The sequence below is a fragment of the Alexandromys fortis genome, unplaced genomic scaffold (genome assembly GCF_014885135.2).
Source record: "Alexandromys fortis isolate MF-2015 unplaced genomic scaffold, M_Fortis_MF-2015_v1.1 scaffold_189, whole genome shotgun sequence".
Classification (NCBI taxonomy): Eukaryota; Metazoa; Chordata; class Mammalia; order Rodentia; family Cricetidae; genus Alexandromys; species Alexandromys fortis.
In genome coordinates this window covers 2,570,838-2,588,578 of record NW_026068081.1, presented here as the reverse complement: position 1 = coordinate 2,588,578, position 17,741 = coordinate 2,570,838, and the positions used below count along the sequence as shown (strand labels likewise).

Below are 17,741 nucleotides of genomic sequence, written 5' to 3'. Positions count from 1 at the left end.
CATGATTCTCCTGCTCCAGACAGATGCAGGTTAAGATCCTCCCTGGTAAGCCAGCTCGTGAGCTACACAGAATATTAGAAATGGGTTAGATTAATATGTAAGAGCTAGCCAATAAGAAACTGGAACTAGCCGGGCCAGGCAGTGTTTGAAAGAATACAGTTTCCGTGTAATTATTTCTGGGCATAAACTAGCCATGCGGGCGGCCGGGTGCCGGGGACACAGCCCTGCCGCCTCCGCTCTTAAATCAACAGGAAAATTCTAGATCAGACTAAATGCTCAGCTCTTCTAGGATTGGGTGTTAGATTCTCCCCCATTGTATCCATCAGGGTCGATGGGCTGTGTCCATTAGTGGTAGATGGGGTATTTTCATGTGAATCCTACTAGCATGATAAGGAAGGGAAAGAAGCGGAAGAAGCAGAGAAGCAGGAGACAGGCCACCCTCCTCACCTTCAGTAAGTTAGCTGTCAGTCCGCTCCAGAGGCCCAGGACCCCTTGGGTCTTCACTATCTGCCGGAAGCAGTCCACTGCTCCTGAGAAATGGACATCTACTCCTCCATGATGGGGAAGATAAGGACTCTGAGCCTGGCAGGAAAAGAAAGGTATTAGGGAGTGGTTGAAGTACTCGAAATTTAATGTTTGACACAAAATGAGCAGGGTTTTGGGTATGGATCTGTGTCTAGATGGTGGCAAAAAAATAGTAACTTCAGAGTTCATCTTCTTCCATGGTCTTAGAATGATGTTGGTGGGTCTTCTGTCAATGTGTTATTTTATTGGTTAATAAAGAAACTGCCTTGGCCTTTGATAGGACAGAAAATTAGATAGGCAGAGTAGACAGAACAGAATGCTGGGAAGAAGGGAAGTGAGACCCAGACGATATAGCTCTCCTCTCTAAGATGGACGCAGGTTAAGATCCTTCCTGGTAAGACACCATCTCGTGGTGCTACACAGATTATTAGAAATGGGTGAATCAAGATGTGAGAGTTAGCCAGTAAGAGGCTAGAGCTAATGGGTCAAGCAGTGTTTAAAAGAATACAGGTTCCATGTAATTATTGTTGGTAAGCTAGCTGGGAGCCAGATGGCAGGAAGCGGCCCGCCGCTCCTATTTCTACATTAGAAGGGAAAAAAAAAACCTTTTTTTTGAGATAAGGTTTTCTGTGTAGCCCTGGCCGTCTGCTGTCCTGGAACTTGTTCTGTAGACCAAGCTGGTCTCGAACTCACAGAGATCTGCCTGCCTCTGCCTCCCAAGTGCTGGGGTTAAAGCCACCACCACCTGGCTAGAATAAAAGTTTTTTGAAACAAAGCCTTTCTTATGTAACCCAGTTTGGCTGGGAGTCACCACACTTCTGTTTCAGCCTCTTAAATGCTGAGATCACAGGTATGAGCCACCATGCCTAATTTAGAACAAATAATTGATTTGCTATAGGACCATGATGCCTTGCTCACATATTTGTGGTGTATTTTGCTTAAAAGAAAGCAGGTATTTTGGATAGACTCAATTTTATACCTGCATTCCATCCCAGCCTATGTCCAATGGACCTGTTACATACTCCTATGCCTCTAACCTTTTTGAGTTTTATTTATATTTATTTTACCTATATGGGAGATTTGCCTGCATGTATGTCTGTGTACCATGTACATGTGAGGGCATCAGACCCTCTTAGAATGGGAGTTATAGATGGTTGCTAGCTGCAAAGTGAGTACTAGGAATTGAACCTGGGTCCTCGGGAAGAGCAGTCAGTGCTCTTAACCACTGATCCATCTCCTCAGCCCCAGACTGTAACCTTCTTTTGGTGTCGTCTTGACTCCTTATCTAAACTGCTTCCTCTTCTGGGAAGCCACCAAGTAGGGGCTTTTTTCCCACAGCACAAATGTCACAGGGTTGAGAACAGGGGGACTGTGGCATTGCTGTCCGCTTCACTCTCATGACAAAAGTGCCCATCTGGGGCCCAGGCTATTCTACATCCTTTTCCTGCTGTCATCTCTGGACCTCCTGGCCATCCTCTACTTTTACTAGAGACTGGCACCTGGTGGTCAGGTTTAGCCCAGCCTCACCATCATCTTAGGAAACTTTAAAAAGAAAAGGGAAAAAGAAGATGTTGAGTGGGGAAGGGGAGAGATGCTGTGGGGATGGTCCAGGGAGAGTTGGAAGGAGGGAGGGAGGGGTGGATGTGACCATGATACTTGTATATGTGTATAAACTTTTCAAAGAATAAGAGAATGCAAAAAGGACAGTCTATGCCAATTTCAGTCTGGCCCTCATTCTCAGTTTGGTCATCTTTTCTTCGGGCACTCCATGGATTGCATAACTTCCCCCCCCCCCAGAACTACTGATAAAATTCTGTCCTCATCTAAATGTTCAATTCCTGAAAGGAACGCTCTTGTCTCTTTAATCATGGTACTTGTGAGGCTGAGGCAAGCTTCCCCCACAGGTGGATATACCCACCCCCTTGTACATGATTTAAATGAAAACAAATCTATAGAAAAAAATAAAAAACAGGCTGGAGGCTGGAGAGGTAGCTCAGTGGTTGAGAACACTTGCTGCTCTTGCAGAGGGCTAAGTTCAATTCCCAGAACCTTACATCGGGTAGCTCAGAACTGCCTGTAACTCCAGCTCCAGGGTAATCTAATATTCTCTTCTGATCTCCGTAGGCATCCACACTCATGGGTACATAGCCACACGCAGACATACACACACGCATAGAATTAAATAGAAATCCTAAAGCAATCACTGAATACAACAGCATGTATAACTCCAGAGGCACGACATGGAGTGCACTATTTTCAGAAGGGAACACCACAGGGATGGAGAACACACGGAATGTTACCATCTTAGGGGTTCTCCTGGAGGCCTTGACTGTAAAGGGAGTGCATGAGAATTTGGGGATTGACTGAACAGTTCATGTCTTCATTGTGGTGGCAGTCACACAAATCTTTACATCCATCTAAAACTTCGAGAACGCCACACCAAAACAAGCTAATTTGACTGTTTGGGAATAAGGGAGGGGGCAGCGCTCTGAAAGGTCAAGTTAGGATTGGAGGAAGAAAATGTGTTTTCCGTGGTGGATGGGACTTGAATGTATTCATCTGTTAAGGAGGAAAGATGCCCAAGAGGAACGGAGGTGTGATGCCCAGGGCACCACCAGGAAGGAGGGAATAGCACAAAGAAACAAAAGGTTGAGTTTCTTTATCACTCCACTTTCCCCAAGAAAGAGCAAACCAGGTTATCCACCTAGGGAGAAGGTGGCGGGTGCGCAGTGAGGAGTCTGGTAAGATTTGGAAAAGCTGTTATGAAGATGTGCCAAGGACACTTGAAGACTAGCGGTGCAGATTTGAGGCCATGAACTTTCTATGTGCCCCCAGCTGCTCTCCCAGGCATCCATCTTGAGCAGTGTGAATTGGAGGGAGTTTGTGGGGTTGAGGATAAGCTTAGGGGACAAGTGGCATGGATTTCAGAATGGGAGTCAGAAAGCCACAAGAATGAAAACCAAGGGGCCTGGAGTTGTGGCTCAGTTGGTAGAGTCCTTGCTTGGCACTCTAACAATGCCTTGGGCTCCTTCTTTGGCACCACATGAACTGGGCATGGGGATACACATCCATAATTCCAGCACTGGGGAGCTGAAGGTAGCAATGTCAAAACTTTAAGGTCATTCCCAGAATATCAAGTTCAAAGACCCTGTCAAAGAAAAGAATGATAAGGGGCTAGAGATAAGTACTGTCAGTAAGATGTCTATTGTACAAAGTCTGGTTTCAGTTCCCAGCACCCATGGAAAACGATGGGCTTGGTGACTCATGTTCTTCTAGCACAGCCTACTTGCCTAGTGCAAGGTCTCAGAGAGACTCTCACAGAAAACAAGGTGGATGGCTTCAGAGGAGCAACACCCAACATTGACCTCTGGCCTCCACACACATGGGCCAACATGTGACATGTACCAACACAGACAAACTCACAGAGTGGGGGAAGAGGGAGGGAGGAAGGGACACAGAGAACATGGGAACAAGGAACCTGAAGCCAACAGGATGCTGGTGGCCTGGACATAAAGGAGCAGGCAAGCGAGCAGAGGCATTAATGATCCGAGGGACTGTGATGAACAGGACCATAAGGCATCTTGGTCCTTGATGTGGTCTTTTGTTGATTCTTTGGTACCTTTTTTTTCCTGTAGTGCTGGGGATTGATTCCAGGACCTTGTATACATTAAGCAAGTCCTCTTCTGGGTTCCTTCAGTCCTCTGTTGTGTTTCCGGTAAATAGCCCCTTCCTTGATTTCATTCAGCTTTCCTGTCCCATCCATCTCCTCATCTACATCCTGACTGTGCCTCCCTGCAGGGCTTGCTACTTTCATGTCACATACTAGGCACTGGAGCTAGACAGCTTGCAACAGCAGCCTATGACCTCCAGCAAATGCCTTGATCTGTCTGAGCCCCCCTCTTTCCCCTGTAAAATGGAGTAATAATAACATGTACCTTATAGGATTGTTATTCATATCAAATAATTTAGCACATGCAAAGTGCTTAGAACTGGACTTGATATAGAGCAGGCACTAAATAAGTAACCACCATCATTAAGGTCATTATTACCATTTCTAAACTTGGAGAAGAGACAAGTATGCTGAAGACCAAACCAACCTGCTAGACTGGAATGCTAGCTTGTTCTTAAATTATATCCTACTAGCAAAGAGAACAGAACGTAGTAGATGGCTAGTCACAAGGGCCTGAACTTAAGGTTTCTTCTACACAGACCCAGGCAACTCTCTAGGCTAAGTAAGATGTAGCCACCGGCTTCAGGTCCCCAACCCTCGGGGGGAGCATGGTGGATCCTGCACTATAACATCACCTAAAGAGATCAGGAGAACTAGGCCCCGCTGGCCACTAGTGGTATAGCCTTGACAAGTCAGTGACGGCTTTGGACCTTAGTTTCCTCCCATGGCTATGAAGGAGGCTGAAATGACCCTGAAGACCCTTTCCAGTTTACGTAATCCTTGCAGCAGGCCCAACTCCACGTGCCTTCCTGCCATTTTTCTCTGTCTCGTCAAGTTTGTCATAGGGATCAGAAGAACTAGCATTTTCTCAGGGAAATCTCAGATACTGAGCTTATCAAACACTTTTTGGTTGCCATGTTCTTCATGGCACTTGGTAAGGATTTGTAATGGTCTATTGTGTATCATTATTTCCTGTGTTCTCTCGGTAGCTCCCTATCCTGCTGAGACTGCAAATACCACATGGCCAGTGACCACATCTTTCTTGACATGGGTCTTTCCCAAAGTCTACCAACATTTCTTTCACACTGTAGGTGCTTACTATATATTGGAAAAAAAGGGAAAAAAAAACCAAACACTTCAAAGCTAAGCATTTGAAAGTTTCTAAAATTTCCAGACCTTTCAGAAGAGGTAGCACTGGCTAAATATTCTTTCCATGAATACTGAAATGGTTAAGCAATACTTACAAAGATACTGCCTTAGTTAGGGTTCTATTGCTGTGAAGAGACACCATGACCCTGGGAATTCTTATAAAGGAAAACGTTTAGTTGGGGCTGGCTTACAGTTACAGAGGTTTAGTCTTTTATCATCAAGGTAGGAAGCATGGTGGCATGCGGGCAGACATGGTGCTGGATAAGGAGCCGAGTTCTACATTTGAATCCACAGGCAGCAGAAAGTGATAATGAGCCACACTAGGCTTAGTTTGAGCTTCTGAGACCTCAAAGCCAACTCCCTAGTGACACTCTTCCTCCAACAAAGCCACACCTACTGCAACAAGGCCACACCTACTCCAACAAGGCCACACCTGCTAATAGTGCCACTCTCTAAAGCCTATGGGGGCCATTTTCTTTCAAACCACCACATATACTTGAATAATTTTTGATGACAGGGTCTCATGTAACCCAAGCTGGTCTTGAACTCACTACATAGTTGAGGATGACCTTGAACTTCTGATTCTCCTGTCTCTATTTCGCGAGTGCTGGGATGGAACCTAGGGCTTTGTGCATGTCAAAGACTCTACAAAATGACTATATATACCCAGCCCACTATGAACCGTTTTGGCCAAAATACTACTACCTTAAGGAATATATCTGCATATATATGGAACAATGTATGTTACAAGGATATTCGCTACTGCAGTGTTAGTAAGAGCAAAAGACTAGAGATAAGTCTGGATGCTCCCCAGTAGGAAATAAGACATCATGCTATAGAATACTATGCCATAATTAAGAATATGTGGCTGCTCCATCTGGATGGAGAGGCTGTCACTCTTAAGACATATTTTTTTAGTGAACTGAACTGCGTAGAGGTAAAGAAAGCTATCTGACCTCAAATGGAAGGAAGGGAGGGAGGACTGATGGGTTTATCCTCTATGCTCTTGACTGTAGATATGATGCTTGAAGTTCCTGCCTTAGTGTCCTCACAATAACAGACTGGAACTTGGAATTGTAAGCTGAATAATATTCCTGTTCTTCTGAGTTACTTTTTGTCTGAATAATTTTATTATCATTACAAAAATGAAACAAGAATCAATAATTAATCAACAGCAGCAATAGCAAGGCAACTATACTGCAGCAAACAGATCTTTCTGCCTTGTGACTCGCATGACTCATATCCCTGTTGGTGTAGCCAGGCTCCATATCATTGTCCTATAGCTGGGAAGCCGTTGCTCTGCAGTAGAGGGAGTCACACAGTGGGCATGGGCAGCTGCCCTGCAGTGTTGTGTCTATGAGCTCATCTCGATTCTGCCAGTGTACCTGCCTTGCATTCAGCATCAGGCCTGAGGGACGATGAGCTGCCCAGAAAGCCTGCCATCATTTTAGGAAAGGCGAGCAAACACAGCGGATTTGTTTTGTGCTTGGGAAGAGAGGAGAGAAACAGTCAGTGCCAGTGTGGCTACTGAGGGCTTGGGGTGGGGAAGCCCAGAGCACAGCTAAGCCTCCAAGAGAAAGCATTTGAGATGCGGGCGAGCAGCTTGTGAGAAAGCATGGGTAGACTGTGCAGAGGCCCAGGGGCTTGGGCCAGAGAGGCTCCCCCACCCCAACCAGTAGCTATGGCTAAATTTTCTAAGAGCAAACTTTGACAGTGACATCCTGCCTGGGAGGGAGAATGTACATGAAGAAGCCAAATTTGGGAGATGGCAATTTCTAGGAGGCTGAGGGGATACAGTTACATGCAGGACTGGCGCTTGGTGGCCTCTCACTCAATGTCTGCTTTTCTGGGGATGGAAATCGGGGCCTTGTGCATGTCAGGCAAGCACTTTTCAACCGAGCTGTATCCCTGACCCCCTTTATTTTGCTTTAAAACCTGATGAGATGGCCCAGCCAGTTAGGGCACAGGACGCCCACCCTAATGGCCTGGAGCCTACATGGTGGAAGGAGAGAACTGAGTCCCGTGGGTTGTCCTCTGAGCACCACATGAATGACATGGTATACATACATACACACACACACACACACACACACACACAGAGAGAGAGAGAGAGAGAGAGAGACAGACAGACAGACAGACAGACAGACAGACAGAATAAGAAAATGTTTTAAAATTTGAGACTGTTTCTCATTAAATTACCTAGGCTGGCTCTGAACTTACTCTTCATGATCTGCCTGCCTCCTGCCTCAGTCTCTGCAGCCTTGCACCACTGGGCCCGATTAATAAATGCTCATTAAACAAACTCAACACAATCATAATGACGTCTTCTGCCATCACCACTCAGCATTGCTATCAAGTGGAGGGGTTCCTAAGGTTCTATATGTATTGTCATTTGTAGGTGTTTCATGTATGCATTGACAGTAAGTTCAGAAAACAGAAACACACCCGGGCTGGCTTTGTAGCATTCTCATCAGGCCCTCCTTGCTGTCTATGCGTAGACTGGGATGAGGTGCTGCAATGAGAACAGTATTTGCAATGTGCCTGCTAACGTTCAGTAATGTCATTTAGTCTGTCACCCAGGCACATGAAGAAGGCACAGCTCTCTGCCTCATGCTGGATAGATGGGGCTTAGAGGTCCTGTGACATATTCCTGTCCACACACAGGATTAGCGGCTATGCTGGGTCTCAACCCCGTGAGCTTATCTGTTAATTGAAGACTCCAGGGGGGGCACAGCCATGCAGATAGGTAACTGGCAGCTATATTGGCGGGAAAGTTGGTGAAAATAGGTGCCTCATCTCCAAATCTGCCGCTGGAGGTGGGAGAGCATCTTTATCTTAGCTACTGTTACAGTTTAGACAGGGCTTAGCACAGATTGGCTGTTTTGACTCACAGATTTTTTTTTTTTTATGGATTCAAAGGAACAAGCCAGCTCAGGTCAGGAGAAAAGGGCAAAGTTCAGTTCAGTGGAACTGGGGAGGCCCTCCCTAGTCCCTTCTTGCCTGCCCTCTAGGAACAGTCTTGTTTCCCCTGATCAACAACCGCTATCCCCAAAGTATTTAGGGCACTGTCTACTTTTAGAACGGCAGTTTTTCTTTCCCTTCACTTTAATAACAATGCTCCCAAAAGCCCATCTCGCCCTCATAGATGCTCAGACATCCATCCACCTGGCTTCACAGCGCATTCGTTGCTTCGAACTGCTAAGGCGGCAACACCTGGGACACTCCAGAGAGCCAGGGTCAGTGAGGCTGCAACAGAGGTAAGGGTCACAGTCTCTCTCACCACCCCGAGAGCTCGGCACTCAGCACTGCACTGTAGGCTGTCAGTGGGCTGCTAGGAAAGCAGCCTTCTTACTAAGAATAGATACTGTGCCACCCAGGAGACACTCCAGGAGGCAGAACCATAGACTCCACTAGCATCCTCTACTAGTGGCCGGGACAGCAGTTTCCTTACCTTTCCTGGGGTCTTCTCTGGTTCCCTCCAGGACTCTAAGGATTTCCTTTCTGCCCAGTCCTCTGATCAGTCTCTGTCTGACTAAAGGATCCGTGCCTCCGCTCCTCTGTTCCTTCTCATGCTTGGTAACACTGCCAATGGGGCTTCCAGGGCCAGAATAGTACACTTTTCATAAGAATATTTTTTCCCATTTTAATTTGAGGTAACCAGCTTCTGGCCAAACCCAGGCTTTTTACAGGCCAAACATTTGTGTTTCCTTCCAATTTCTGTGTTGAAATCCTAAACCCCCATGTAATGCTTCAGGAGTTGAAGCCTTTTGGGAGGTAATAAGATCATGAAGCCAGAGCCCTCAGGAATGAGATTTGTGGTCAGAAAGCCATGCCAAGAGTTGTCCTGCTTCTTCCACCAGGAAGGACACGGGGCGAAGGTGCCATCTAACAATGAGAAGCAGGCACTCACTGGATGTCAAATTTGCCTTGACTTTGAACTTCCCGCCTGTCAGTTTCTGGGTTTTTCACACTGTTATTTTTCTCAACTGTTCGTGCACTGAAATTTCGAGCTGCCAGTTCTCAAGGTCCAGCTTCCTCCTTCTCTGTAGGTAAGGGAACTAACATCTAAATTAGCTAATTGTTTAGCATTTAGGAAAGAGCTCTGTACTTCCTGGTGGACAAAGGAAAGCCCCTAGGAAGGAGAGAGGCAACTTTAACACATACTAGCTGTGTGACTCCTGGGCAGGCAGCCGCCATTTTCTGGGCCTCATTTCCCCACCCCTGAAATAAGAGTCGTGATGGTATTTGTTCTGGAGGTCGATAAAGAGGACTAAAGAATTTGCCTGGTAGAGATTAGCTGACCAGCAACTGGTAAATCGTTCGTTACAATTCCTTAATTCAGGGAGGGCTTTTTTACTGTCATTATCTCTGATAAGTCCTCACGTGTCTAGCCCTGACAAAAGCTTCAGCGAAGACATAGATTCAGATACAGCCCTGCGTTTCCCAAAAACCATCAGCCAAGGACTATCAATTGGATTATGCGGTGATAACGCAAGTGCCTCCAGGCCCATGCGAAATGATGGGAGGCCAGAACGTAGGGAGAGCATCTTTTCTTGTTTGACTGAAAGGGCCTCTCTAAATTGCCCAGGCTAGCTTTAAATTTGCTTTGTAGCCCGCGTCTGAGAAGCTTGATCTAAAAAGTTTGATCCTCCTGCCTCTGCTTCCCAGATGTTGGGATTACAAACCTTTGACACTGCCTGGCTCCTCCATTTAGCACATTTGCCAATCGTAGTTCACAGCTTTTGGCCCTGGGTTGCCCCAAGTAGGGGACTGCATTCTCAGAACGACACATGAAGGTAGTATTAGAGCTAAGAAGGTTTCTTTAGGGAAGCAGGCTGGGGAGAGGGTAGGCTTGGGCGTTCTTGCCTTCAGCTTGTGTAGGGACGAGCACACAGACTTGAGAGTCACTCAGTGGCATAAAGGTTCAACTCTGTACTCACAGGGAGCTCTTCTAAGCCTGCCTTGAGCAGTATTCATTTTTAAACGAGTATCAAGTGCCAGTTACGTGAGGCTACACGCTACAGGGACACACAAAAGTGTAACATCGACCCCCACAGGCAAAGAGCTTGCCATTTAGAGAAAGGAAACAGACATAGTATACGGGTTCTTGTGACATGGTCTCTAAGAGCCCTACATACGTTGAGTATCCTTTGTCTAAAAATGATTGGGATAAAAAGGGCCTCAAATTTTGAACATTTCTTAACTTTAGAATAGTTATTCATGGTGAGAGATCTTTGAATGGGAGCAAAGTTTAAGTATGAAATTGCTGTGCTTCATATATACCTTATTAGCAGGGAGTTAATTTTATGCAGTCCTATAATTTTTTCTTTTATGCATTAAATTTTAATTTTTATTATTATGTGCATATGTATATGTATATATGGTGTATGTATGTGTGCTAGTACGTGTGTGCCATGGCTTATATGTGGAGGTCATAGGACAATCTCAGATGTAGTCCTTGCTTCCGTTTTATTTGAGACAGTGTTCCTGTTTACTGCGGTGTGTGCCAGGCTATCTAGGCCATGAGTTTCTGGGGATTCTTTTAATTCTGTCTCCCATGTCAAATAGGAGTGCTAGAATTATGTAGAGGTACGCTATCATGCCTAGCTTTATATGGGCTTGGAGAATTCAAACCGAGGCCCTTGTGCGTATGTAGTAACCATCTCCCCAGTCCCATATACAATCTTTTTAGTGTACCTGTATTTTGTTTGCAGTCTTTTATATGCGGTCAGTTGTGGAATTTTTCATCATATGGCTTCTCAAAGCTCCTGATTTTAGAGCATTTTTGGATTTCAGAGTTTCAGAGCTCAGCGCTAAGTGAGCTAAAAACACTGGGATGGAGGAGATTACTCCTGCTTGGGAAAATAAGAAGTGATATCAGGAGGTAGCTTTGACAGGGAAGGGACAGCAGAACAGTGATGTTGAGACAGGAGAAAATGCTATGATTTTGGAAATTGTCAGAATCAGGGGACCCATGGATAGGCTAAGAGCATCCTTTAAAAGCAGTTATACACCCACAAACTTCTTGGAATACAGCTACTATGCCCCTGGACATGGGGGCAGAAGTGTGAGTCTGTGAAAAACAGCATCTACCTTTTCAGAGAAGGTACCCTATAGTTAATTCAGTTTCTTCTTCCCCAGAACTCCCCCCTCCCAGTGGTCTGAAGTACCTGCACTGTGGTTCTCAAAGGGTCAAATAACTGTCATTCCCCTTTATCTGAAAGAAAGTGCCTTAGGGATGGGAAAAGCCAGCAAACAAAAGCAACAGATACTACTCCCAAGGCAAGCTCAGTTGAACCTTTAGAGAGGCAGAGGTAGCTGCAGGAACAAAGGCCTGTTGACCTGAATATAAAATACATTTGGTCTTCAGGGCTTGGGGGAGGGGAACTTCTTCACTATTGCAATTGGATGCTTGAATTGCGCAGAGGCCAAAAGAAGGCATGTTTTGCTTTGCCCTGTCAGTATTTTTTTATTTGCAACCTTGCAAGATATAAAGATTTTTACATCCAAATCTGGATTTAGGGGCTCCCTGGAAAACTGGGATTGCATTTCTAAATGGCAACCATCCTTTGCAGAAGAGAAGCTTGCAGTTCAGCTGCAGCTCGCCCTGGCTCATTTCACTCTTTTCTGGTATGCATATTTAAATGCTAATCACATTCTGCGAGCACAGAGTTTAGCTCTCCAGAATGCTTTCAAAAGGCACGACGGCTGAGAATGCATTTGAAGGCTTATTGTTTGGGGGCTGAGTGTCTGTTATCTGGGTTTCCCTAGCTCTCCTGTCTGTGCTGCTTCTGAATTCCTACAGACATTTAATTTTGCAACTCCCTACACAAAGGGCCTCTATACAAAAGCACAGTGAAGTTGGTAAGGGAAACACGCCAGACTAATGGGCTGTCCTTTATTCTCTAAAGGTGATAGAGAAGGAGCCACACAGACAGGGCTAAAGAACATTTGTTCTGAAAGAAGCCCACGGGCTGGGCTGCTGGGTCCTGGAGGCAAACTGCCTGGCCTTTATCCCAGCACAGCTGCTTAAAGAAGGGTTTGTAAGCTACAGAACCTTTGAGTGCCTTAGTTTCCCCAGCTCCATCAGCAAGATGGCTTAGCAGGTGAAGGTGCTTGCTGCCAAGACTGATGGCTCCAGTTTAAGCCCCAGAACTTTCATGGTGGACAGGGAGCGCCGACTTCCTCAAGTTCTCCGAGTGCACCGTGGCCCGTAATAAAACAGGTTTAGTAAGAAGAGCTTTCGCTTGGCACTTTGGGAACTCTTAAGGACTGGGTGACATAATGAGCATATATGGCTGGCCCAGTGCCTACTGTATCTTCCTGCTCAGTGCTAACGATCACTGTCCGAGTCAATCCTAGAGAACAGCGTGTGCTATGGTATGAGCTGATAAGGGCCTCATTTGGAGTCAGAGCAGGGAGAGCAAGGGCTCGTGTGGGAGAGTCAGGCGCGCAAATGAAACCAGGCTTTGGCTTGATTGGATGAGGGGACCCACAGAACCAAACCTAACTTCTGGAAGCTTGGCTTGGCTGTCTGGGACAAGGATGGCTCAGAAAGGGAAAACTCTAAGCAGACAGTTTTAGGGGAAGGATAGTAACTTGGTATTCAGTGGGTTGGAAGTGACCACGAAGATGTGATAGCCCGTGGTACTGATCAGCAGGCTGGGCTTAGGACTGAGGGGGAAGGCTGGGACTCAAGACATAGCTTGGACCACGAGAGGCTCTGAGTGGATGGAGGAAGTGACGATGTCCTACTCAGCAAAGCTTGCTCGAGGTGGCTACCATCACCGTCAGATTGGAGTCTGTTTGAGCAGGCTGGGGCCTCTGTTTATTCACGGGCCATGTGTACTCTGCTCACTCAGCTGTGCCACTTGGGTCCCACCTTTGTCCTTCATTTTCTGCACTTTCAGTTCAAATGCTGACCTGGCCCAATCCTGCTTCCCTTGTGAGCTGGGGTGGGGACAAAGTCCACCGCGGTATAAACCAGCAGGCTGACACATGGCTTTGTGTTTGATGAAATGGAGACACCCAACATGAGGAACAGAGTGGGCGCTGGGCAGAGTGGAGCCGGGTCAGGTGCACATGGCCCTCCCTCCTGACTCTTTCAGAAAGCCTATTGGACTGCAGGTCCGATGTCGGCAGCTGCTCCCCAGATTCCCAGGACAGTGTTCTCTAGCCTGTCTTACCCTCTCGCATACCCTGCCTGTGGAACCATTATGTATTTTCAGAATTCTTTGGTCCTTTGTCTTTTGTTTTTTGTTTTTTGTTTTTTTTTTTTTTTGAGTTGGCCATCAAGTTTATTAGACAAAGATTATCATTTGAATATTTCTTCCTTTGAACTCAAGGCTCAGTGTTTGCTCCAGGGCACCTTTCCTTCTGTTTCAAGCTCCCCTTCCCTTGGCTGAATCTTGGTCCTGGATGCTCAGAGGCAGGGCAGCCATGTTGCACGGCAAGCCCACACAGCACAAAGTCTCAGGCAGTCTAGAGAAGCTGGGAGAACTGCTTCCATGTAGCTGGCTTGCAGGGCAGACACTGGGAATGCTACTCTAGGCCTCCTCAGCAACCAGCTAGATCCTTTAGGCCTTAATACGTAAGCACATAAATTAATTTTTGTCAACATTTCTCTTTTCTTAAATCCTCCCCTTTCTTCCTTTTTCTTTGAGAGAGAGAGAGAGAGAGAGAGGAAAGAGAGAGAGGAGAGAGAGGAGAAACAGAGAGGAGAGAGAGAGGAGAAAGAAAGAAGAGGAGAGAGAAAGAGAGAGAGAGAGAGAGAGAGAGAGAGAGAGAGAGACTCATTATATAGCACTGGCTGATTTTGAATTTGCTGGGTAGATCAGGTTATTCTCAAACTCACAGAAATCTACCTGCCCCTGCCTCCCAAGTACTGTGATTGAAGGGTCATGCCACTATGTCCAGCATATTGTTTCTTCAATACACTTGGTACTGCCAGTATCTTCTGGCCCGGGCTCTTAGCCAGGTGTAGTCATCCAGACAGAAGGGCTAGGCTGTATCTGGGAAAAGCTTGGGTTAAAATGCCCAGAAGCATGGAGAAGGAGATTTCAGGCAGTGGCATTAGAGTCTAAAACCACACCAGGTAGAGGCACTTCATTCCACTTGGGCATGCAGCTGACCCTTCCTCCCCTCCGCCAGAAACATTCTCTCAAAACATGAACATGCATAAATTATTTACCTCTCCATCCTCTAGCATGCCAAGCAAGAAAAAGAAAAACAGAATAAAGTGACTGTAAGCTCAGGTGGTTAAACAAGACTTGTGATTATTGTCATTAATGTTCAGAAGAGTTCCAGCCTGGAACTCTGTATGAAACAGACAGACTGCATCTGGATAAAAGCCTATTAAGACAACCAGGCACTCAGACAAAGGCGCCAGCCTCTGTGGGTGCTGGGAAAAAGTCCCCGTTCAGTTGGCGATCCACCAGACACCTGCTGTTGATTTGCTTCTTGTTGGGCAGTGCCATGGAGAAAACCAATGGAATGCAAATGTTACCATTAAGTGTGTTCAGGTCACAGAAGCTGGGTTGCCCTGTACAAGTCCCTTGTGACAAATTAAGTTGGTAAATCCCGCCTAATCTAGTGGGGGCAGATGGTTTTTATGGTGTTCTCTTTTTGATGAATTTTGTATTGTGTGCTTTACAAGAAAAAAAAAACCACTTGAGGTGTTTCCTGTTGCCTCTGGCTCCTTATCTTCCTAACTAAAAATGATTTCCAGCTGGGATTGTGAGGTTGGAAACTGTCATTGAGCTGCGGGCTCATATACCTTTTTCCACGGCTCAGATACTCTGCATTTACTGCAGTGACACCTAGTGGTCAGAGACAGTAATGCCTTGTTTGCATTGAAAAGCTCCTGGCTCTGTCCTGGCTAGTAAATTTTTTAAAAAATAGATAATATGGACAAGGTATTATATTTATTAACCCATAAAATAACATCCTGCTAATATACCTGTTAATTGACTTACTATATTTTATGGTATTTACGATGTTATTCATAATTAACTGCCAATCCTGTTTTGTAGCTTGACTACGCTGCATCTTTTAAAACAACTACTATGATTCTGCATTTATCTGAAAACTCTTTTCTCTGTTTCTGTTGTTTTCTTGATGCTATATAGATCAGGATGGCCTTGAAGTTTTGGTCATTTTGGCTCTATCTCGCAAGTACTAAGATGACAGGGATGCACCGCCACACTCAGCAGCATCTGAAGTTCTATGTATGTATGCATTGTCCACAAGGAAAGAATGACTGGGACTGCACTCAAATTTGCACTCCCAGTGTGTCTTGCCATCATTGGTGGCAGACCATTATGGGAATATTCTAGTATACAATGAAGTATTGGTTAGAGTCTTACAGTAACTGGTTTTGTGTCAACTTAACGCAATCTGAAGTCATCAGAGAGGAAGAGGCCTCAGTTGAGGCAATGCCTCCATGAGATCCAGCTGTAGGGCATTGTCTTAATTAGTAATTGATGTGGGAGGGCCCAGCCCACTGTAGGTGGTGCCATCCCTGGGCTGGTGGTCCTGCGTTCTATAAGAAAGCAGGCTGAACAAACCACGGGGAGCAAGCCAGTAAGCGGTGCCCCTGCACGGTCTCTGCATCAGCTCCTGTCTCCAGGTTTCCGCTCTGTTTGAGTTCCTGTCCTCACTTCCTTCAGTGATGAACAAGAAGTAGAAGTGTACGCCAAATAAACCCTTTCCTCCCCAGCTTACTTTAGTCATGGTGTTTGGTTGAAGCAATAGAAACCCTGACTAAGACAAGTCTCCTTGAGGAAGACATTATTTTAGCTCCTAGAAAGAGAAAGTAATGTAAATGTGTTAGAAAATAGAAAATAGTTTAGAAAGTAAAGCTGAAGACTCATGGAGAAGACTGAAATCTCACTCCTTCACATCCAGGCACCACTGAACTCCTTAAACCTTTTCTGGTGAAAAGTCCTACTCCTAGGTCTCCAGGTTCAGGTCTTAGGTAGGTCCATTACAGATGGGTGGCTAAACTCGCCAAATTCTACATAAGCTACACTAGAATCATAAGAGGTGAGAAAGTGAAAGAGATTATTTTTTCTTTCTTTCTTTCTTTCTTTCTTTCTTTCTCTCTCTCTCTCTCTCTCTCTCTCTCTCTCTCTCTCTTTTTTTTTTTTTTTTTTTTTTTTTTTTTTTGAAACAGGGTTTCTTTATGTAACCCTGGCTATCCTGGAACTCACTCTGTAGACCATGCTGGCTTTGAACTCACAGAGCTCCGCCTTGAGTGCTGTAAAGGCGCGTATTGCCACCACCACCTGTGAGAGAAATTCCTAAAGCCTCTGCATGTGTGTGTTGCTGGAGACTGACTCCAGAACTCTGTACACATTAGGCAAGTGTTTCATCACTGCATTTCATCCTTAGCCCTAAATCTAGGATTTTCAATAATGAGGAAAACCTTAGGACATGGCCATACTTTCCATGCTTTCTTCCTGCTTCTTACAAGCTCTTGAGAAAAAAAATTTAAGTGGTGTATTTTATAGTTTTGTGTGTACGGCTGCTTTGCCTGCACATATGTGTGTGTGCCATGTGGGTGCTCGGAACCCAAGGAGATAAAAAGAGGGGGCTGCCAACTCTCCAGCCCCTCCTCTGAAGCTTTAAAAAGTATCTTTCCAGCTGTAACTCAGTGGTAGCACAGTCACCTAGCATGCACAAGATCTGAGAGTCCATCCTCAGCACTGCAAAAAGGTGTCTTTTCTGGAAAGAATATAAAGATTTTTATGAGGAAAATAACTTCTGAAGAGAAAATCTTTTCCTAAGAGTTGAAACATTTGGTTGCTATTTGAATATGATAGAGAGGTTGGAGAGTGGCAATCTTATATGATTACACCTTAAAATAAAGAGATAAGTGAAGCTAAAGGAGGGGTAGTACTGTGGTCCTGAGGAGAAGGTGGACTGTTTTACACACATCACTGTAGGTTTGCACGGTACTGTCATTCCAATCCTAAACACTAGGCAAATTTGAAGCTTACCAGGGAGGCAAATAAGATCAAGGAATCTTTTCTTTTTTTCCTCTCTCCCTCTCTCTTTCTCTTCTGCCACTCAACTCCAGGGACTGGTCTCTTTCCCCCTCTCTGCCCTTTCCTCTGCCCCTTCTCTCCTCTTCCAATAAACCTCCTCTGGAGCCTCGTTGCAAAAAAAAAAAAAAAAAGATCAAGGAATCAAGGAGATGTTGCAAAGAAGGGCAGTGAAGGTAGAGGGTGTTAGAACGCTGTGAGAACTGAACAGGATGGTGCTGATGCAAGGATGCTCAGCCCTGACATAGGTTGCCACAAGCTTTTTGCTAGCCTGGCTACACAGTGAGTTCCAGACCAGCCTGGGTTATACTGTGAGATTGTATCTCACAAAAAAAAAAAAAAAAAAAAAAAAA

The 17,741-nt window shown here is 45.5% G+C and overlaps 1 protein-coding gene across 3 annotated transcripts in view; it reads right to left on the bottom strand.

Annotated features, from left to right (window-relative positions):
- Slc25a43 (solute carrier family 25 member 43) overlaps nt 1-17,741 on the bottom strand; it is a 47,554-nt gene that overhangs the window by 14,693 nt on the left and 15,120 nt on the right. For all 3 annotated transcript variants that reach the window (XR_007588692.1, XR_007588691.1, XM_050121957.1), the window contains exon 4: nt 448-582. Coding sequence is in view for 1 of the 3 variants with exons in the window: in XM_050121957.1 (XP_049977914.1) it covers nt 448-582 (135 nt within the window). In the remaining 2 variants the exon portion in view is untranslated. The remainder of the gene's footprint in view (nt 1-447; nt 583-17,741) is intronic.